The 23,358-nt window shown below is 23.7% G+C and overlaps 1 protein-coding gene and 1 non-coding gene across 3 annotated transcripts; one reads left to right on the plus strand and one right to left on the minus strand.

Moving 5' to 3' along the window:
- Positions 1-755: 755 nt before the first annotated feature.
- LOC145844242 (transmembrane protein 45B-like) lies at positions 756-14,135 on the minus strand. 2 transcript variants are annotated; one of them, XM_082951618.1, is made up of 6 exons: positions 14,024-14,135; positions 13,123-13,226; positions 10,773-10,940; positions 8,314-8,481; positions 5,492-5,688; positions 756-1,907 (listed from the first exon to the last, which is right to left on the minus strand). In XM_082951618.1, exons 1-6 carry the CDS (start codon positions 14,104-14,106, stop codon positions 1,749-1,751), a joined length of 879 nt encoding a protein of 292 aa, XP_082807744.1. In that variant the 5' UTR covers positions 14,107-14,135; the 3' UTR covers positions 756-1,748. The 2 variants fall into 2 exon arrangements, with proteins under 2 accessions (XP_082807744.1, XP_082807743.1); XM_082951617.1 differs by having other exon boundaries at positions 756-1,903; positions 5,488-5,688.
- A 7,638-nt stretch (positions 14,136-21,773) lies between these two features.
- Trnac-gca (transfer RNA cysteine (anticodon GCA)) lies at positions 21,774-21,845 on the plus strand. The gene has a single exon. It is a non-coding gene; the product is annotated as a tRNA-Cys (tRNA).
- Positions 21,846-23,358: the final 1,513 nt, after the last annotated feature.

Here is a 23,358-nt window from a genome sequence, read left to right on the forward strand (position 1 = left end):
AATTTTTTTTTCATTTATGAGTAATAAATTTGCATTGTTTTTTTAAAAAATAAGCTTAACCGGGAACACTTCAAAAAGGTTAAATTTAACGTTTTAGTTTATTTAAGACGTTTTAATATCAAATAGACAATAATAATTATCTCAATTTAATACTTTCGTTTAAAAGAGTTTTTATATATTCATTAAGTCATAAATAGCTCTAAAATAAAATTAAATAATCCGTTACTTTGTTTTTTATTAGAACAAATACGTTTATTATTGAAAATGGCTTTATAGTCATTTAAAAATGGTATAATTCAAAAAGTTTAAGTGAAAAAATAATATTTTTTCTAAACTGTATCTTTTAAATAGTTTTTATTTCTTGGCTTTTAAGATAAATTAGGAGTAGTAGATGATAACTTGTATTAAACAAATTTTACAAAAAATAACGAAATTGTTAGTTGTTTAATTTTTTTTTTTGTAAAACATTAGAAGGTTTATTATTAAAAAATGATTTAAAGAAAAAAACAAGTTCGATTAATGAAAGAAGTTAGATAAGATAAAAACTTCTTCTTTATAGCTAGCAAATTAGTATAAAAAAACTTAAATACAGCGAACATAGAAAAATCTCAATTTTTATAGAATCTCAAAAACTTTTGAGATAGTTAAGAAATGTTTATTTATAAAACTGTTCTGATTTAATCATAAAAAAAAAATAAAGATTTTTTGTATTTTAGACATTTTATAATATTTTATTAATGGAAATGGTATAAATTTTAAATTATTTTAACATTAAACTTGAAGCATAAAGACAAGCAATCATTAAAAGTTTAGAAAAGTTAGATAAAAGTTAAAGATATACGTACAAATAATATTTAATCATTTTGCATAAGTAAGATTTTCAGTTAAGTATAATAAGCAAATTGTCAGAAAAATAAAATGTACTAGTTGAAGAATTGTAAGAATTTAGATTCGATAGGAAATATAAAACTTTGGTCGTACTGTTTAAAAAGGAAAAAAAATCAAACTTTTAGTGCATTCCATGTGTTAATCATAGCTAATCATCCTTAAAAAGTAACAGAGTTAAGCTTTTTTCCAAACGTTATTTTACTTGATATAAATTTGAAATTTTTCTGAAAATTATCAACAAAGTTCTACTTTATATTAAATTTTCATTTCAGCGCATAAGAGAAGTAAAGTAAAAAAAATACTATGATTAAAAAGCTTGCATCTATAAAACAAGGGTCAAGAATCTCTCTGTGTGGGTGAAATAACACTCATAAAAGTTACAAGTTAAGAAAGGGGACTGCTTAAACATTTATGAGATTAATACGTTTCCTTACTTAAACAAAAATTATAAGCTTACATGCTTTAAAATTTATAAATACACTGTTTAAACTTGTTGAAAACTTTTTATACTTTTATTAAAAGTATAACAGCTGTCTAAGAACCTACTAAAGTGATTTAGAACAGTACAAGAACTGTTTATTAATTTCTTTGTTTCGTAAAACATCTATCTTTTTTTTTTAAAGTACCGAAGTCTTGGTTCAAAAAGTATCTTTTATAGAATTTTTTTTTAATTTTTTAAATTAAATTTTAAGACAATTGCTAACATTCTTAAACAAAGGAACCCCTGAGCTGATCCTAGATTACTTTTGATATTTAAATAAGATTTTGTGTAATGTTTATAAAAAACGTTTTCAATCGATAAATTTCAAAAACTCAATTTGAATCAGTTTAGATTCCGCTCCATACAGCTGTACCGAATCTTACTTGAAAATTTTAACAATTTTGTTGATGACAAATGCGCACGCGAACTGATACAAAACAACCGCTAGGAGATGCATTGAGAAGCAAACAGCTGAAAACATTAAGTTTGTATGTTCACCGAGGACCCAAGGTTCAGAACCGTACAAGATTCTTGCTACCTGAAAAAACGTGTTTTTCGAGTAACAAAAAGAGCTTTGTGAAAATGTTGTTAAATCTACCCTAATACATTTCAGTCTGTAGAGTTTAAATTATCAGAAGCATTTATAGAAACAAAAAACTTAAATTAAATTAATATAGTATTAATAGTTGTAAAAAGAACGACAAACTTGAATTTATTTTTATGAAATAACAATACAACCAAGTCATAATGTATACTAAATAGATTTAGTCTAAAACAATGATTCGATGTGCTTAAAAACAACTGATTTTTATTTCACACTATAAATTTATCTAAAAAATATCAAATAAGGCTTTTATTTATGCAAAAAGTATGATTTTTAAAAGTAAATATGTTACCTACTTTTAAGAAACATTTTTATTCTAACCTCCTATTCATTGTACGAGGTTATAACTTGCCAGTATAAATTAATTATATTTCTGTTTCGATTTACTTTAAGTTATGAAATTTTTATAAAAGTTTAAAACGTAATTTGTTGTTTGTATAAATGTTTTAAAAAGTCAAAGTAGAAGTCATATTATAATATAAACCTCTACATAACAAAAATAAATTCATTTTAAACTAGCGTCTTAAAATATTAAAGATCTTGGTTTGTCCAACAAGATGTTATCTGTGCTAGAAAGTAAAGTATAATCAATACTTAATTTGAAAGTTGATTTGTTTCTAATGTTCTTGTGACTTAACAAACAGATAAGTCTAGTAACAAAAAAAAAGTTCACGAAACCTTTGCTTACAAAACATTATCTAGGTCTAAACAAACTTTCAATAAAAACAAAAAACAATGTAATCAATAAAGTTACAAAATTATTTCTTATAAAAAGTTTAGTAGACCAGTATAAACGATAGTTGTTTTAATTTTGAGACAAAGACACATTTACATTATCTCAAAAGCTTTCGCAGCCAAAAATATCATTATCTTAGTATAATGTTTGCAACTAAAATATTTCACAAACAATTTTCTATAAACATATTTTTGTACGATAGTAACAAGTGTTGTATATCATCAAGTTTTATATTTGTATGTTTAAACATATTTTTTAGTAAAACTAAAACAATAATCAATTAATTGAAACAAATTTTTTTTTTACAAATGATTTTTAGTTTATAAGGCTTAAACTGTAAGTAATCTAAAGAGGCTAAAATAAAATGAAATATTATAATGTATATACTAAAAATTTTATCTAAAGGAATACATTTTACTTATTCTATAAATGCACAACTTAATATTTCAAAACGTGATTGATTATTGAAAATCAACCTATTTTTAAGATAATCCTATGAGTTTATAGAAAATATTTGATTTAATTTAGTACTTATTTAAAAAAACAGTACAGACTTTGGTCTGTAAATATGTTTAGTTAATAAAAACTAAAAATAAAAATTAATTTTAAACTTAACCAATTACATTATAGTAAATTGCCTAATACAATAATGAACAAAATAAAATTTATTTTGTAAAAATGTTCTTATATAAAATAGAAAATTGTAGTGTTTGTAGTTTAAGAGACTGCTTGAAAAATATATTTAAAAAATATTTTCTTGAAAAACTATTCAATGACTTATTACTTTAAATCGTACGTTTTAGTTTTTATCCATTTATAAACTTAAAAGAACTTTTAATTATTCAATCGCTTTTGAAATGTATATAGTTTTCAATGTGTATAAACTTTTTCAAAGATTTTCATAAAGTTATGAATCATTTATTTTCTTGCAAAAATGGTTTAAAAGGTCTAAAAGGTCGATGAAAAACCAAGCACTTGTTAAATTACACAAGTGTTTTCAAACAAAACTGAATTACTTTTAAACCAACTTCTTTAAATATTAAAGATGTTGTTTTGTCAAACAAGAGTATAACAATTTTATCTCAACTAAAAAGTGAGAATAAATCAATAAATAAACTTTTTTTTTTGATTTGTTTGCTATTGTTAGTTGATAAAGATGAAAAAAGAAGTACTTTAGAACTCATTTTGTAAATATTTTTTACTTTTTTGAATTCGAACTTGTTTCACAACATCCTCGTTAAATATTAAAGTTCTTTTTTGTTGAACAAAATACTTATTTGTGCTGGAAAGTAAAATATAATCAATACTTATGTCGAAATTTGGTTTGTTTCTTTAATTTTTTATAACCTACTAACAAAACAACAATTTCTATGTTTTGAAAAATAAAAATAAAGGTTTCACACAGTTTCGACTTGCATATCCTAGATTTAAATTTTTTTTTACCATTCTAAACATATTTAAATTAATAAACTAGTTGTAAAAATTGTAATTATGAGTTTAATTAACAAATATAAACAGTTTGTGTATTAAGCGAAGAAAAGCTAAACATCTTATATTTAGGTCAAAATGACTTAAAATTTTACTACGAAAGCAATAAACTAAATACAAAACAAGCTGTTTTGTTTTGAAATGTTTTGTCGTTTTATAAAAACAGAGGCATTTTTATCCCTTAACAAAAAGTACATAACCTCGTTTTAAAAATACCTAAGGCAGAACGAAACCTAATTATGTTACAGATGTTAAAATCAATACGAAAATCTTATAACAAAATAATATTAGGTCAGTAAGAATGGCGTTTGTTCGAGTTTTGGTTTTTCTTCTCAGATCAAAGGTTATAAGTTTAAAACTAGGTCAAAATTTTTTGATAATATCTTTCCATTATTTGCCTTAAAACTAGTTATATTTTTACACTGTATTTACTAAACATTAAATATATAGTTTTTCAAACCTTTACAGTTTTATTTTTGAAAATACAAGTTTGGAAATTATTGATGAACTAAAATAAGTTTATTTGCTGTCTTTAACCGTTTAACTATTATAAAAGTATCTACAAAAAAAAAATTAAACACCTGCTGATATTAATAGGTAAAGAAAGGTTGTAAACTAATATCAGTATATAAATTAAAAAACTACTAAATAACTGCAGCTAACTTATATAACATTATGAAGAATTATAAGTATTTAAACGGGTGGACAATTTCATGTTATTTAGTCAAACTAAATTACAGTCTTTTATTAGTGCAAGTATTTTATGGTCTGTTTGTCAAACAAAATTAAGTCTTTTGTTAAATACTAAAAGTGCCAATCAAAATACATACTTGTTTTTCGGTTCCTAAAGTAGCAGTTATGACATCATAGTAGAAGCCATAGTAGATACAGCTTGGGTTAAACTGTTAAAACTAGGTTTTCCAAAGTGGGCAGTACTGCCGATCAAAGAAAAATAAGTATTAGGAACAATACTTAAGAAAGGGACGATTATTTTTCAAATTTAAACCAAGTGGGCGACTACAAAAATGGGTCAGGGAAACCTAATTTGAATTTATAAAACTTTTGCGGATTTGTTGTAACTTTCTTTTTAAGTTTTGCCAATTAAATCTTTTAAAACAGTTCAGTTTATAAGCCAAAGTTTAAATTTTAATATTTACCACTTAATCTACAGCAAAAACAACCAACTTAAACCAATTCATTAGAATAAAAGTATAAAAATATTTAAAAAAGAAGTAAGCAATAAAAACAAAAATTAAATTAATTAACTAAAAGTTATCAAAAAACTTAAACAAACTTGTATGAACCAGGTTCCTTGCAAAATGATCGAAGTTCCGATTCCCACCTGAACGATTATTGTGACGTCACTGTTCGGCGATGACGTCACGTGACGACTGGCAACGTCATCCGTTGCCATGGAGTTGTTGACGTCATTGCTGCTCGTCGTCAGGGGAATGTATTCGGAAGCTGATTGGTTTAAATCGTTTCCACTTCCTGGGAAAATATTATATTGGTAATTAATTTATTTCTTAATTAAAATATTAGTTTTTACATACTTAAAATTAAAAAAAAAATAATTTCTCGGTATTTTACTTGTTATGTACAATGCTTATTTTGCAGTTAGTTCAATTGTAGTATGATTCAAAAGTTAAAATTACTATAAGTTTAAATTTATAACGTTGAAAACAATAAATAAATTACTTGAATTTTAAAGTATAGTGTTACAATATAACGCTTAATAGATTTTTATAATTTTGTGATTACAAAAAAAAATCATTTATGTGCTAAATAAGTTAGAAAAATAGTAGCTGGAAATTACAAAGCTATAAAAAAATAAATTGGCAGAAATAGTGCATTATTTAAATATTTAAGCTGAGTTTGTCATTTATAAAAATATTTCGAGCATCAACAAATAAAAAACAAACTCCTGTTATACATCAATGTCAATAAATAACTACTTTGTGTTTTAAAGTTAAGCAGGAAATCTAAAATAATGCTCTGGCGTCCTTGAGTCTAAAGAAACTATTTGTTTGATGCATTCAAACTTTTTAGGTTTAAAATTAAAATTTTTTTCTTTTTGATGCTTGTCGATACAACATGAAAGTTTTCGAGAAAATGCCGCCTTTTTTGTCAAGAATATATTTTCAGTTTTATTTTTGTAAAAAACATACAAAGGAAAAAGTCGACAAAACTTTTGAATAATTTATACTTTTCTTGCAACTGAGCTAATGCCATCTAAAAGCCAATTTTCGTAGATTTTTCACTATTTTATCACAAAAACCACAAAAGAATGTTATAAATTTGAAGCTCAATTTTTAATTTGTTGTAATTTTGTATGTAAGAGTATTAATTAAAAAAAGAATAAAAGTATACAAACTTAAGTTATTTTGACTAACTAGTATTTTTTGTAGAACTGATTTTTCATACTTGTTTAACAATTTTTTTTTGATTTTTTTTTTCCTTTCAGCTTTATGAAAATTGACGAGTAAAATATTTGTTTTACTACTTTTGTTAAAAAACATGTTTAAGTCTTTAAAACTTTTATTTGCGTAAGTTATGAATTAAAAAAGACAGTAACCTTATATTAGCTGGATTAGTATATACTGTTTAAATGAAAAAACAACATTTTTTAAACTCAATATTATCGTTTTATAGTATTTTCCATTAAAAAAAGATTGAAAACCTTAAAGTTTGATATATGATATTTATATAGTTTCGATTTTACGTGTGAATAGTTTGAAATTTTGTTTTTTGACCTCATAACATTACTTAAATTTGTTTACTTTAACTTAATCCTTTAAAATAAACAGTATAAAAGCTTTTTGAAGTATATTTTAGAGTAAACCAAAATGTACGTAGTATTTACTTTTCATACCACAAAATTTAAACAATATTTCACACAGTTGGCAACTTAAACATTATTACTAAGTTCTAAGGTATTATACAACAAAGAAAAGTATGAGAATACAAATTCTAAAGTCATAAAATAAAAGTTGAAAGAAAAATAAAGTTTTAACGGCTTTTAACAAATAGCTTACTAAAATGTTACTGTTTAGATTATAAGACTTTAGTAAAATATCGTTTGTTTATACAACGTTTAGTAACATTTTCACAAATTTTTGCATAATTAAACAAAAGAATTTATTAAAAAGCTTATCTTTTATTTTATTATATTTGTAGCTGACGAAAACAACAACAATCTTTACTACATAATTCTAAGAACGAAAATAAACAATTTAATTACAAAGAATTCTTGTTTGGTTTAAATTTGTGCGTAGTGTAGTATACTTGTTAGTTTAAAATATTTTAAAACCGCTACATAGACCCACTGTTATTACGAATCAAATATTGTCAAATCTAAACAATTGGTTAAAAGTTTTAACATTGAACAGTCTTTCTGAACTTTGAAACATTTTCTTTTAAACAAAAGCTACTTAATTTTTAAATTCTAACAAAGAACAAAGCAATTCTTTATTTGTAACATGTTTAAGCATTATTTGGCTACAAATCAAAAATCAGTGAACTATGGTATGAAGTAAAAAAATTGGTGTTGTTACAACTGTGATAAGTTTATTTTTTACTAATTTTTTACAGAGTAGTTATTCCTAATAAGAATATCAATAAACTACAATAACAACATGTGAAAATATATGAAATTATGCAAAAGTTATGACAAAGGTTTAACACATCTGTATATACAAGTTAATTTTTAAAAATGGTCAGTAACAACTTTAACTATGGAAATTAAAAGACAAAATGGTTACACAAAAACAAACCATAAACTTGTTCCAAATAACGTTAATCAAGTCGTAGTAGATTTAAATGTATTTAAAATTTGTCAACCAACCTATTTTATCAGTAATAGTACTGAGAAAATCGAGTAAATAAAAAAAGTTAAAAAAATAAATTACTATAGCAAAAAACTATGAAAGTAAAAGTTTCTAAAGCAAAAAAAACATATTAAAACAAACCTCTTTTATCAGTCAACGCATTCAGAAATGCCAGCAAGAATAACCAGTAAATATAAAAACAAAAAATAAAATAAACAAAACCATATCTAACCAAACCATTAAAACGAAAAAAAGTTTCTAAAGCAAAAAGAATTAAATTAAAACGAACCTCTATTATCAGTGAACACATTCAGGAACGCCAGCAGGGATCCGCTCCAAACCGCGAATATGAGGAGAACGTGGATCCTGATTTCCAGGAGGTCCTTGGCATGGAGGTGGTAGTAGAAGAGGAATCCCTCCACGAACAGGGAGAGCGAGAGGAGTGAGTTGCAGAGCACTGTGACGTAATAAGTAGGTATTGATGGCGTTAACACTAGATTTTTGTAAATTATTATCTGATACAAAGTACTAGATTGGTTTACTATTTTCTTTTAGTTTTATTGAACGATAACTAGAGTAGTGTGTAATTTTTAAAAAGCTATATTCGCGATAAGTTTTAAGTAGAGAAGAATCTTGTGTAATAATCGCAACGTTGCGACGTAACAACAACTGTGTGTTACCTGATAATTGAAAAACTGATATAGGTAGGTAGGTATATATTTGCCTCTAATTTAATTACCATTTAAATTTTTCTTTTTCAATAACATTTCCGAAACATCTAATTAAACAAATTTTGTATTACTGTTTAGAAATAGTTTGGAATAAAAATTGACTCTTGTGTAGTAAAAAATAGAAAATATTCAGTTATAAAATATGTAAAGTTACAATAATATTATTTGTAAGGTATAAATTAAGAGTTCTAAGAGGAAAAATTAAATGTGTGCCAAACAAGTTTTAGTAAAACTAGATTTTTTTACTTCAAACCACAAAAAATATTTTTTAAACAATATAAAAACTTAAACGCAGTTTATAACGCGTCAAAATTTCAACACTTACAGATCGCACTTCATTTAATTTTTCCTTGTTTTCAATTTTAGATGAAATTTTAACAACAAGCCGTGTCATTTGTCATTATGATGTCATAATTTTAGAACAGTAGAAAACTTTCCGCGCAGAAATAATTTAAATTGGTTTATCCTATACTAAGTATTCATAATTTTGAAAATTGTTTAAAGGTTTGAAATACTTTCAGTAAAGTAGCACTAACTTTTGTTAGAAAATAAAAACATAATAGTTTATAAAAATTTTCAGGCCATGGTAATGTAACTCAACTCATAGTCGGCTATAAATTTCAAACATACTGACATATAAAAGTAAATAGTTTAAAGTTCATTGCTTAAAAAACTGAAAACTATTTAATTTCACAACTTTCAGTTAGTTGAAAAATACATTATCCAACAGAAAAAACTGTGTAGTAATTTGAGTCATGTATGCAAATTATAATACTAAGTGTAAATAATCAAAAAGTATACTAAGAAAAGGCTTTGCAATAATTTTAAAGCAAAATAAGTTTTTGAAAATGTGTAATTTTAATGTTGATAATAAATTGAGTTTTAGTTTTAGTTTTTTACTTTTCAGAAAGTAACTCAAACCCATTTTTATTCGTAAAGTTTTATTTATTTGCTAGCAAAAAAAGTTAGGTTTATTTTATAGTAAAAAGTAGTTTATGGTAAAAAAGGTTTAACAAGATAAAATTCGGAGATTTATAAAAGTATGGATTTTAGTAAGAAAAAGTAAATATTTTTTTCTACACAGCTTATAAGCTTGAAATTTTCTAAAACTTTTGGAACGTACAATTTAGGGCTTTGCATCAATTTTAAATAAATAACTATTGGCTAGTATGATGAAAAGAAATAATTTAAATTGTAAGCAGTTAAAAAGCGTAAAAAGTCAAACAGTTCAAAAAGTGTTGTGGTAAACATTGTATGAAAAGGAAACCTTGTTTAGTTGAAAAAGTTTTAAAAAATGATGACTGATATTTTATTTATTTTTTCTTGATAATAAGTATACGTTTGTGTAACTTAACTTACACAATATTAACTTATAAAATACATAAATATTATAAAAATATAAGTACTTAAAATAAAGAATAACATGTCTTTAAATGTACGTCATTATGGTGTAGAGTAAATACAGTTGTACTTATAAAAGTAATTTATGCTTGTTTTATTGTAATACGTTCAATAAGTTTAAATACTGCCACGTAGAAAATAAATTATTCATTGAACAAAGTACATAAATTTCGGAAGAATATTAATACATAAAATTCGACAAATTAATATTCTCATTAAAAATTTATTATTTTTGACTGTTTGGTGGACCGATTTTTAAAGTATCGTAAAAGATACTCAAGAAAGTAGAAGAGTTCTACATAAAAAATAATTTTAAAGCGTAAAAAAAATTAATTACGTTGAAACTAGTAAATAAAAACCTAACATAGTATATAAAGTACTAGTTTGTTTACAATTAGTAAATTTGATCAAACTGACCATTTTTAAGTGGTTAAAGGTGCAAATTAATTTCAATAAACACACATAAACTATTAATATAAAGTTTTATTGAAATAGCTTTTATTAAAAAACTTATTATATTTAATTGTTCTAAGATGCCAACTATTTACAATTAATACAAAACCCCATACACTACTAAAAATTTAAATTACAAAAAAAATTATATTAAACAACCAACCATTTTTGAGTGACGTAGGGTGTAGACTGTTTTCAATCAGTACTAGACCGTATACCGTGAAGAATGCGTACATCACTGAATGAGACCAGTTGTTTATTTGGTCGAATTTTCCGTCCTTGGTCAGGCTGAAGTTCGGACCCTCGTCTACGACTTGCTCTAATACTATTCCTGTTGGGAGATATTTAAAGTTGTATAAATAAAAATTAGTGATATTTAACAAACTTTTAGCAACACAAACTGTCATATTTTGTTCAACAAGTTAAACCAAGTACAATACTTGTTATGATATTTGATATAAATCTGTTTCGTCAGAAAACTAACTAAAATGTTATTATTTAAAGAACAAACGTTAATACGTCGTATGATTGTTGTGTAAAATGTTGGTTCAAATTATTTAGTACTTAGCATACCGATGTAGTTGTAAAAAAATCTTAAAACAAACTTATACTGAGACTGTTGTGAAAAATAAATTATTTAACTTTATTGTTAATAATGTTAAAGTACTATAAGTTTTTGATGTTAACTACATAGTTCACTTTATTAAAATAGTTTTTATTTTTTTTAGGGAGTGATGGTTTTTAGTTATAAAGATTTATGCACTACATATATTAAATAAAAACTTGTTGACTTTTATTCTTGTAAAGAGTTCAAAAGTTTTCAGGTAACCAAAGTGTACAGCTTTCGACGAGTAGTAAAAATGATAAAAAATACTTAATTTTTTTTTGTAGTATGTTAGAAAACCATCAAAAACAAATTGTTTTACAAGAGTTTTTGTAATATATTCAAGAATAACCTAAGGCGTAGATCTATACTTAAATCATACATTAATTTGCAAAACAATTGTGATAAATCATAAAAAATGATCACCTATATTTTTTAACTAAACTATTTATGTAAAATTGAAGCTTTTTTTGAAACATTCATAACTTTATGAACACAAGCTATTTGACCCAAAACATTACACCTGGAGTTATCATTTTATTAACCAAACACTTAGAATAAAAAATGTTGAAGAAAATTCATAAACTTTATAGTTTAAAAAAGAAAACTGTATTAAATTAACAAAAAGCTTTTGCTTTGGGTATGCTTTAGTTATAAAATGTCTTAATTTGATAACTAAAAAATAGTTATTCTACGGTAATACCAAAACTACGTTACACAACAATAATGTGGTTAATAAATAAGTTCATGAAACTGTTTAACATTATGACGTACTAATTGCTACAGGCGATACACTGTATACTTAAAATAAGTTGTCGTTTGCTATCTGAACTTTGTACAAAGTTAATATACTTTTTAACTACGTTTTGAGCATAGTTTAAATAGCTTAATAGCTTTAAATAAAAATATTAATTGTTAAAATGCATATCTTCTTTACGAACAAAGAATAACTTGTTTGTTTGAGGAAAATTAATTTTTAAGTGTAGTTATTAAAGTTTTAGTAAAGTAAAAAAAAAACTTAGCATTTGCTTGAAAAATAAAACAATTAGTTTATAACTTTTTACTATATGTGTTTGTTTTTTAGAAACTTGTTTTGTTTAAAGGTTTACATTTTATTCCTTTTTTTTCAAACTTCGAGTTTTATAACAATTTATTTTTGAGTCTGTGTTTACTTAGTTTCTTATTTTATAAAAGTGTTTTTATAATATAATTAGTGCTTGTTTAATTTTGAATATCTTTCAAAAGTATAATGTTAAAACTTCATATAAAATCATACAACTAAATTTCTAAGCATATCATATCATATCTAATCATACAACTAAACCAACTAAGCATTTACCAAACTTAATATGCTAATGAACTATGAGGTCAATCTTTTAAGCTGCTATCTATTGTTTAGAAATTGAAAGATTTAATTTGACGATCACTTCAAACGAAACTTATTAGCCTTTTAAAACTTTGAAGTTGAAAAAACGGCTTGTTTAAAATAATATCTATGATTAGTTTCAGTTGTTGTTGTTTTTAAACGTTAATTTCATACTAACATAAACATTTTATCTCTACAAAACAAAACAAAGCTTAAAATAATAAACAACAGGCTATCCTAACGATTACTTGGTAATGGATTACTTTATAAAAGTTTAAAAAAAGAAATACAACATATTTTTAATTAAAAGCAATAAAAAAAGCGTAGTTTTGATTTCAATTTTCAAATTTTTTAAAGAGTTTAAATTAAATTAAAAATATTTTTGGTTTCGTATAAACATACCAACGAATCTACATATAGTTATTATTAATTCAGTAAAACTTTCTTTTATAAAAAAACTCATGATTCCATAAATTTGTGAAAAACAAACTTTTTGAATAGTTTTATTAAACTTAATAACTTTTTTTTTCAAAATATACTTACCCACGAATGTAGATAGAGTAACCATTCCACCGAGAACCAAACCATTGTACTTTTCAAATGAACTTCTTTTTTTACTTTGATTGGTTGATTTTCGACTGGAATATCTGTTATTTTTCGATTACTTTGAATACAGTATGGTCGTAAATTTAGATAAGTTTATAATTAAATATGTGATCATAGATGAAAAGGTTTTTTTTTCGTAAACAAAATAGCAATGATAAAATTATATTAAAAAAAATACTTAAAATATAGATTTAGAGATAAATAAACTTTAACAAAGGTTTTAAGAAAAACCATATCGTTTAACAGTTGTTAAAGTTGTTATTTGTTATACTTTTCAAAAATTATCGATAAATCTTTAAGAAAGTTAGAAACTTTAAGTTTGTAGTCCAGTACATTGTATGTAAAATATTTTTTGTTAAAATGTAAGTTTTGAGAAACTTTATTTCGTTTTATGAATTAGATAACGAGTTTAAAACGTGATTTTAGTCCTATGCTATTGAATTTTGCTTCCTAGTTTAAAGGAAGTGTTATTTTTTAAGAGGTAAAGTGTTTTAAAAGTATAATAAGTTTTAAAAAGAATTGAGGTTTTTTAGAGCTTAGTAATAAACACTAACTTTGTAAAGTTGCGAAATTGTTTTATTAAAACTATCAACACTTATTTGCTTAATCTTTACTAAAGCTATTTTTTTTTGGTAGATTAAAAAAATTAAAGAAAGCTAAATTAAACATACTTTTTAAAAAGTACCTCATGCTTCTTTAAGTGTAGGAAGTATATCATAATTACAAAATACTAAACTCTATTTCAGCATAAACAATTTTATTCATTTATTTCAGTATTATCTATGAAATATTTAAAACTCAAGAAAATAATATTGCATATATAGAATACTAAACTAACCGATATAGCCATGTGCATGTTAAAAATGTTCCAAATAAAACAAAATATACCCCTGGCAAGACGTGACCTTTGTAACTACCCATTTTAATAATATTTATATCTGAACAGTTTTTATGCTAAGAAAAATTTATTTAAAATATATAAGACATTTTATATTAGACATTTTATAAACGATTGAAGTAAATTAGCATATGTGCTTAAAAAAAATTTACTAAAAATTAATGTTTTAATACTACAAAAAAGAAGTTTTAAATAATACTTCATATTTGTACATAATATTTCATATAGGATATTACACAGTTTTTATAACTTCTTAACTGCTGAGAAAAAAATAAACTTATGTTTAAACCTTGTTGTAATAAACAAAAATAGTTTTATAAAAATCGAAAAAAAATAATTGTATTATGACGAAACATAGTTAAAAAAAAGGTTTTTATAGTAAACTACGTAAGCAATCCCTAGTTTTATTTTAAAGTATTTTTTTAAATTTTTGAAGATTTTTTTAAATTAATTTTTTCTTTAAAATATACATTCAAAAGTATCCAAACTAAGTAAAATGGTAGAGTAAAAGGTGGTATGAGTTTAAAACTGTATGATTGGTAAAACATCGTCATTTAAATTTTCTTATGTCAATTTATGATAAGCTTTAAGTAATCCCTTAAGTAAACAAGCTTTTACTCATAGCAAAATGATTCATATAAACTTTATTGGTACTAAAAAAAACTATAAAAAAAACTGTTAACCAATATTTATCATAATAAACAACAGTGCTTTGTTATACAACTTTATTAACCTTACTTAAACTATTGAAGAAATTTATACAAAAACACATAATTGTTTTTTTTTTTGAAACTGTTTAACATTTAAAAAACGCATTTAAAACTTATAAATATTTATAAACAAACTAATTCGTACTATTATTATAACTGATATGATTTTCTAGTTGAAGTATGATTAAACTTTTATTATTAAAACATATTTTTATATCTAAACCAAATTTTAGTTTTGAAAACATTACTGTTAAGCTAATTTAAAAACTCCTTAAACTACAAAATTTTAGGACTAAAAAAATCTCTAAAAACACCTAAAAGACAAGTACAGTTTTATTTTCTAACTTGAAAAACTTTCAAATTAGAAAAGATTTATATTGAATCTTTTCTACAGTTTTATGGTACAAATTAACATACAATTTTTATAAAAACGCAAATATGTTACTGAATCAAGAAATTCTTAGTTTATTAATTTGCTTTGAAAGCTCTTGAAAAATTATATTAAGTTATAACTTATATTGACGCATCTTTCTGTAACAAAAGCAAAAATTTACCTTAATCTAAATAATAAAAAACCTTTGCAACAAAAAGTTTTGTTCTCTATGATGCGAAATTATGACCTCGCAAAATACAAATATTCACATAAAACATCCGAGAAAACAAAAACACTTTTATAATTTAGAGTTTTATAACAAATTATTTTCAAGTTCAAAAGATATTAAACATAAAATTTCAATTAAAACATTTAAGCCAAATACTTAGGATTTTAACTAGTAAGTTTTACAATTAAAATCACTAAAATTTTGATGTAAAAAAAATAAATAAACAGTAACAAAAAAGTGATAATATATACTTTTTGAAAAGTACAAAAACTCTTTCATTCTTAAACAACTGTTTCTTACCTCAAAAATAGATAAAGTAGAAAAAAAACATAAAAAAACGACACAGTTCACATATAAAGCTTTACAAAATTTCACTACAATTGTACCATAAATAATAAAACTAGATAAAAAATTTCAAACTTAAAAAAACTAAATAACACAAAATTTATTTATGTAAGTCACTGTAAAGAAAAAACTTTAAAAACAATAAGTTAAACAAAAGTGTTTTATTAAAGTAATATCATAATAAAACTAGATAAAAACTTACAAAAAAAACCACACAAAGTTCTTTTATGTAGAACAATATAAAAACAAAAGCTTTTCAAAAAATCTTACTACAGTTCTAACTGAAATATCATAAAAAAATAAATAAAAATAAAACCTGCGAAAATCAAATCAGACAAAGTTCGAAATGCATCGGTGTGAAATTACTTAGCGTGAAATAGTTCTTTGTAGTAAATCTCAACTTTTACCTTTCTCTTCTTCGACACTCAGCGCCAACTAGCGGTTAAAACGTAGTTGATTAGTTTACTACAAGTTGTTATTAGTGCGATGAAAATTTGTTGACTTAGGTATTTTAAAACGTCACATATAACTTTCTTCGAACTGTTTTTTGTCATATTTATATCTATGTTGTATCAAACAACCATAAAGTTTGTAAATTTTAGCTAATAAAAGAAAGTTAAAGTATATTGGGAGCTAATTAGTTTTTTAGTTATCTTATTAAATCTCATGAAAGTTTTCAATGCATGTTATGCATGTTCAAAACGGTTAAATAAATGTTTATAAGTAAAAAGATTATATAAGATTAAACTGTAGTTAATGTGAGAAAACCCCATAAATGTTTTGTTATTTATACTTTTTAGGAAAAAAAAAGTAATATAAAATGTCGACAAGTACTTTAAAAAATCACTAATTAATATGTTATTCGTTAAAAGAAAGAAAAAACAGTTTATATACTAGCAAATTGTTTTGAATTACTTAATTTATTGCTTTAATTTTCCATGGTCTATCTACAAAAATTAATAAACTAAACTTTAACAAAAATTAAAATATCTTTTTACTATATAAATAATATTTACATAATAATGAATATGTTAGACTTTTAAATTTATGTTATGTTTCAATCTTTTTTATTTAGTCAATAACAAAAATTGTACCTAAACTTTGACTTGAATATAAAGTTTTTTTCTCAAAAATCAAAGTTTTCGAGTTCCAAATTCAAAGAAAAAATAAATTCAAGCAAATATTTTTGCAAATTCGATCATTGTAACAAAACAATATTGGCGCATTTTTCTTTCCTTTTTTTTTCGCTTCAAATAAGATTACATGCTTTGTTTTTGTTGACGTAAATGAATTTTTATTAAAAATTATTCCGAGAAAATACAGTCCGTAGAAAGTTTGTGCAGTTTTGTTTTTAAATTTAACAAAAGGAAAAAAAATATAACAATTAATTTTTTTAACAGTCTATAGTTTTTTATTAAAAAAACAATATTAGTTTGTTCTATATGTTAGTCATAGGTTTATTCTTAAACAGAAATAATCTTTACAATTTAAAATCTATAGACGAATTGTTTCTGCAAGTTTAATTTGTAACATCTTAATCGAACACTTCGAAAATTTTAATTTTAAAAAGTACGTTGTATTACAAGAAAAAAGATGTGGTTTATGTAACAAAATACTCAAAAATCCATGAAAATTGCCGTTTAGATGGCATTAGCTCCGTTTGAAGTAAAATATAAATTATTCAAAAGTTTTTCGACTTTTTCCATATAAACGTTTTTTAAAACTAAAAAATATTAAAAAATGAGAATGTATGTTGATGAAACATTTTTAAGTTTAAACTTTGTGTATATATAAAACTAAAAAATAATATAACAAAAGTACACTACAAACAATTTTTTTTTAATTTACAAATTCAACAAAAAAACTGAGGTATTAATCTTTTTTTGTCAAGAAATGAAAAAAAAAACATTGGTTTTTAACCTAAAATCAACGTGCAAAGGCTTATATTAATATTAAAAAGTTAAATGTTGATGCGATAACTTTATTAATAGCGTTTTTAAGTTTCCAAGTTCTCAAAATTTTGTTTTAAATTCCGATTTACTGATGAGCTGATAAGGAAATTATTTATTGACGTTAATATAATTTAAGGGAGTTTTACTTTTTCGTGAGAAGAATAAAAATTACTTGACCACATAAATTTTGAAACAAAAAAATAATGTTTGTTTTATCGAATATAACTATTATTTTTTTTAATTTGCCCAGTAGTATTGTTTATAAAGGTTTTAAACATTAAGTTAAAAATAAATTCTAGTGGTTTTTGTAATAAATATTCTATAATCCATGAAAATTGCCTTTTAGATGGCATTATCTCGGTGGCAAGAAAAATATAAATTATTCAAAACTTTTGTCAACTTTTTCCTTTGTGCGTTTTACAAAAATAAAACTGAAAAAATATACTGACAAAAAAGCGGCAATTTCTCAAAAATTGTTATATTTATCCAAGAAGCAAAAAAAAAGTTTAAAAAGATCAACTTTTTGGTAAAAAACGCAAATTTCTTAATTCTGAAGTTTTACTATAATTCATAAAAAAGCACAAACTAAAAAATAAATTGTTTAAAACAAAACTCAGCAATATTTAAGTTTTAAGATTAACAGCAAAGAAAGTATTTGCCGAAATTATTTCGATCGAAAAAGATGAAATAAGATTAAAAACATCAAATCAAATTTTTTTTGAACTGAACAAATAGAGCATGCAACAGTTTATTTCCTGTAGACTAACTGACGCCACAAATTTTTCTAAGAAGTTTTAAAACTGATTTGTTGGGAACATTTTGATGGTTTATGACAAGTTTGATAATCAATAAGTTTAATTTGAGTTCAATAACCTAAAGAGTCTAGTTTTGTCATTGAATACAAAAATAGGCCAATTTATATTTCTATTAGGATTTATAATACTTAAATAAAGCTAAACATATTGAATAACAACTGTAATAAATAATATAAGAGAAAAATTTATCAGGATTTTATTAAGTTTGAATATGTCATAGAAGCTTTTGTCAATATACAAGTACTTTAAGAACTAGTGCTTAAACAAGTCTATCTTTATAGCCTTTTATTTAAAATAGAAAGGCTTTGAATAGAGCTAAAAATAAATTTAGTTTTACTTAGGTTGACAGTCTTGAAAAACTCAAAGAGATTTTATTTATTGAATTGTTATAGGTTAAAAATCTAAAATATATCTCAAAAATCATCTGATTAATTTTTTTTTTATTGTCAAGTGTTTTATGCTTAAATGATCATAAGTTATTCTTCTTTTTTCAACTACTTAACTATATTGTGTAATAATGACTTTGTGTTTATTATAAAAAAAAATAGTATGTTCTTTGACGATATTAATAATCGAGTTTTATAATATATAATTTAGATCTATGTACAAAAAAATATTAAATTTTGTATTTTAAAAAGCACAGTTGTGTCTGCAAAAGTAAAAAGTTAAAATAATTTGTAATATTATACTTTATCATAAAGTTATTTTTACAGTGCCGGTAAAGTAAACAAAATACAACAACACTTATTGTTAAAACAGAAAAGTACAATCTTTTCAACTCTGTTTATAAAATTTACGCTATTGTACTAATTAAATTAAAACTTCAATCAATAATAAATTACTTAACGTTAAATTATTGATTAGCTAGTATTTATAAAGTACAAAAATTTAGTTGTTTATACCGTAAACGTACTCAATACATAAAATAGTTAGGTTAAAACTCAAAGGTATTATTTATTAACTGATTCTTCGCTTTTTGATATACTGAAACTAAAGCATATTGATGTTTAATTTTTTATTAATTATTATTCAAATGTTAAAACATTAGTGCATTTATAAAGTGTTAAAATTTGAAAACAGCTAAAGCTATACATTGTATTAAATTCTTAACCTACTTTTAAAACTTTTAATCTTTGAAAATGTACTTCTCATATAGAAGCAATTGTTGTTTTGTTTTAAAATTTGATTATTGATTTTACTACAAAACATAGCATACATAAATATTTGTGCATAAAAATATGTACTATTATAAATATTAGATTTGATACTAAACCTTTCACCCAGAAGTTCATTTTTAAATGAAAAAACCTATATTGAAACATTTAGTATACCTGGAAACTGGGTTTTATTTTTATAATAAAATTCAAGTATTGATTTTTTATTAAACGTAACATAAATATGACTTTGCTTTTCCACACAGTTTAAAAATAACATTACGTATATGTTTTGTTTCAAAACAAAAATTTTATACATTTTTTCAGGTGACAAAATTTAAAATATTTAAATTTATTAATACTTTTTATATATTTTGCTTTACCTTATAAATAGTTCTATCTTGAAAACTCTTACAAACCCTTTAATTGTTACTATGTTAAACAAACGTTCTAATTTGTTCTGGTAGTACATTGTGTAAATCTAAAAAAATAAAACTTGTGCTTTTGTATTGATTTTAACCACGTTGGATTGTAGTACAGATAAGATTAGTCTTGTTCTGACAAAAAACAGACTTTAAATACTATTTTCTACTTTGTTTTCATTTTACACAGTTCAAAATTAAATAAAATTTTTCCGTTACGAAAGATTAGGTTAACAAAATTAAACATTTTAAAAATTAAATACAATTTGTTACATAAAAACTAAAAGGTTTATCATTATTAAACAAACTGTTCTTTAGATTTTTTATTAAAATTTTAAGTTATTTTTTTGGTTGTGAGACTATTAAATAAAAAGTTAAAAACTAAAAAAGTTAATAAAACTATGATTATTTGATAAGCAAGGAAAGTTAAAAAAAAAAGAATAAAATCAAATAAATACTGGCTTACAATAAGTATATGTCACAATATTTTCTATAAGAGTACTAAAGACTTAACAGATTTTAAATACTCATATTGTTGATAAACGAAGCAAACTAATAAAAAAAACATTTTTTATTAACACAAGTGCTACTTCATAAATAAATACTTAATGAATAAATAGAATATTGTATTTTCCTTGTATATCAAGATTAACTCTTTATAAAATTATCCTAGCTTCGGTTATAAGCTTTTAAAAATAATGTTGCAACTTTTAACCTTTTATGCAGACTTGAAGTAACAGTTGTTTGAATCATACATATGGTAAAACTTAAAAAAACTGATTAAACTTTGATTGTTTATATACACAAACAATTATACCTTCATATCTAAAAACCAAACTTTAAAAAATTATTTGTCTAAGTTGTGTTATGAAAAACATTTCATACCAAGGTTATTTTTTTAATAATTTTAAAAATTCTGTTTATATACTTTACTTGTTTGAATTATCTTTAAGTTCTGGCCTAAAAAGGTTTTAATTTAAAGTCGAAAACTGACTTTCGTTTTTTATTAGCTCTTCGTGCGTACATTGTTTAAAAAATGATATTTTAATAACTTTACTCATAAAATATTCAAGTTAAAAATTTTTGCAATATATTTTTGGATATATCATTCAACCTCTACATTTAAAAAATAAATACAAGTTTTTATTTTCAAGCTGTGTTTAATGTAAGCTAGTTTGAAAAAATTGTTGTACTAAGAAACAATGCAATTTAGATTATTTCAATAAATAGAAACATTATATTTTTTATAAATAGTTTTAAAAGTTTAACTTATTCATGTTGGCTAAGTTTTAATTATATGTTATTAATAAAACTGACATTGTAATATAGATTACAAGGTTTAAATAAAACATTTATTTTATATAATTATGGCTAATATGAAATACAGCATCTAAATAGAATATAACAAATTATTTACATAAACTTCTTTAAAGTTTACAAGTGCTTAAATGGTAAGTTTAAGTTTAATGTCTATGAAAATATCCAATAAGTAGATAGTTGGGAAATACTGAACACGTTAAATAGTAAATGAAACACAGGTTTTGAATTATCAGCAAAAGAATAAATTGTGTTCTTATAACAACACAGTATGTAAAACACTTAATCATTAAACAAACAACTTTTCGCCGCAGGCGTCTGTTACGTTTGTTCAACTAACTTTATAAACTACTAAAACTCTTTTCCAATGAGCGGGGATATAGCTCAGTGGTAGAGCAATCGACTGCAGATCGATAGGTCCTTGGTTCAAATCCGAGTGTCCCCTCCATTTTTTTTTCTTAGAATTTTAAACAAAAGCACAATGTTCTAAGCGTTCTAAAACTTTTAAAAAACTTGAAAATTAAATGTTATTACATTTATAGATATGTTTTGCTTTAGGCTGCTTTAACTAATTATGACAGGTTAAAAAAAGTTTAAATTCGAGGGACAATTTTTTATAAAAATTTGCCCTTATTATCAGTTTATTGAACGACAAAAACACGTTCAAAACTTTTGGTATTAGGACCTGTTGCACGAAGAACCTTTCGCTTATCAAGTCGTACACCATGGATACCTTTCAACGTTATGTCTTAGGCCGCATTGTATAGAAAAATAGAAAGGAAACTTTGAGAACGCTTACAACTATGATCAACAGATTGGTGTGGAGAAAGACTTTTTGGTCGTCGAGCCTCACACAATATATTTTATAAACAATTTCTGAGGAATTTTTATTGAAACAATAAAAAAGAAGCTTTTAAGAATTAAAATTATTTCTATTTAGTTTTAATAAAAAATTAATTCTAAAAGAGAGAAAAAATGGTATGTACTCTTTTTTAAACTCATTTCTGCCAATACTAATGATAAAAACTACAGTCTACCATGGGCACCACACCGTCTCCTCCGAAAGATTTTGATTTTTACGATCATGTACGTTCCCATTTTACTTGTTGCCCTTTCTACAAGAGCAACCATGAAAATGCAATAGCAAGAAAAAAGGGGAGAAGTGTTTAAGTTACTATATTTAACACATTTCTTTTACTTTAAATATATAAAAATAAACACAAACTGTACAGAATAACATATTTTCTAAAAATATATATAGATCTTATTTGTATGTTCTTACAAATACGTAAATGAATTAAAACTATATAGTATTTTATTATATTCTTCAAATATGTAAATTAATCTCTTATAAACACAAGTACTAAACAAAAGCAAAGCGTTCTAAACGTTCTAAAACTAATTTAAAAAATTCAATAAATAAAAAAGCATAGTCTGAATATATTGTACCGTAGGTTGATTTAACATTTTACGATAGGTTAATTGTGAAGGTATAATAAACGAAATGTTTCACAACCATCATTTGACAATCTTTATAACCCAGGGACTAAGTTATGTAGTTTTATAAGTCGCGAGACAACTTTTTAGAAATTATTGCTCCTAGACCACTTTATATAGATAAAATGTCTTGGGGGGCCGAACGTTTTCTAACGTAATTGTAAAAATAAATATCTAAATACTACTATAAACCAAAAGTGTGATAAAATAAGCAATAAAAGAGCACTATTAATGAGTAGTTACTAAATTAAGAGGGTAAATGCAACTCAAACGCAAAAATTTTTCTTTTTTTTTTGTATTTACTTCATCACACGACGATAAACAACGACATCCGAGAAAAGATACTTTTTATTAAAAATAAAAACTATAAAATTTGAGACTAAAAAAGTTTACTGTTCTAAACAGCCATAGACTTTATGGTGTGAAATTTAGCATAAAGTAGCAAATCAACAGCAGTTCTT

The sequence above is a fragment of the Thalia democratica genome, chromosome 9 (genome assembly GCF_965202585.1).
Source record: "Thalia democratica chromosome 9, ktThaDemo2.hap1.1, whole genome shotgun sequence".
NCBI lineage: Eukaryota > Metazoa > Chordata > Thaliacea > Salpida > Salpidae > Thalia > Thalia democratica.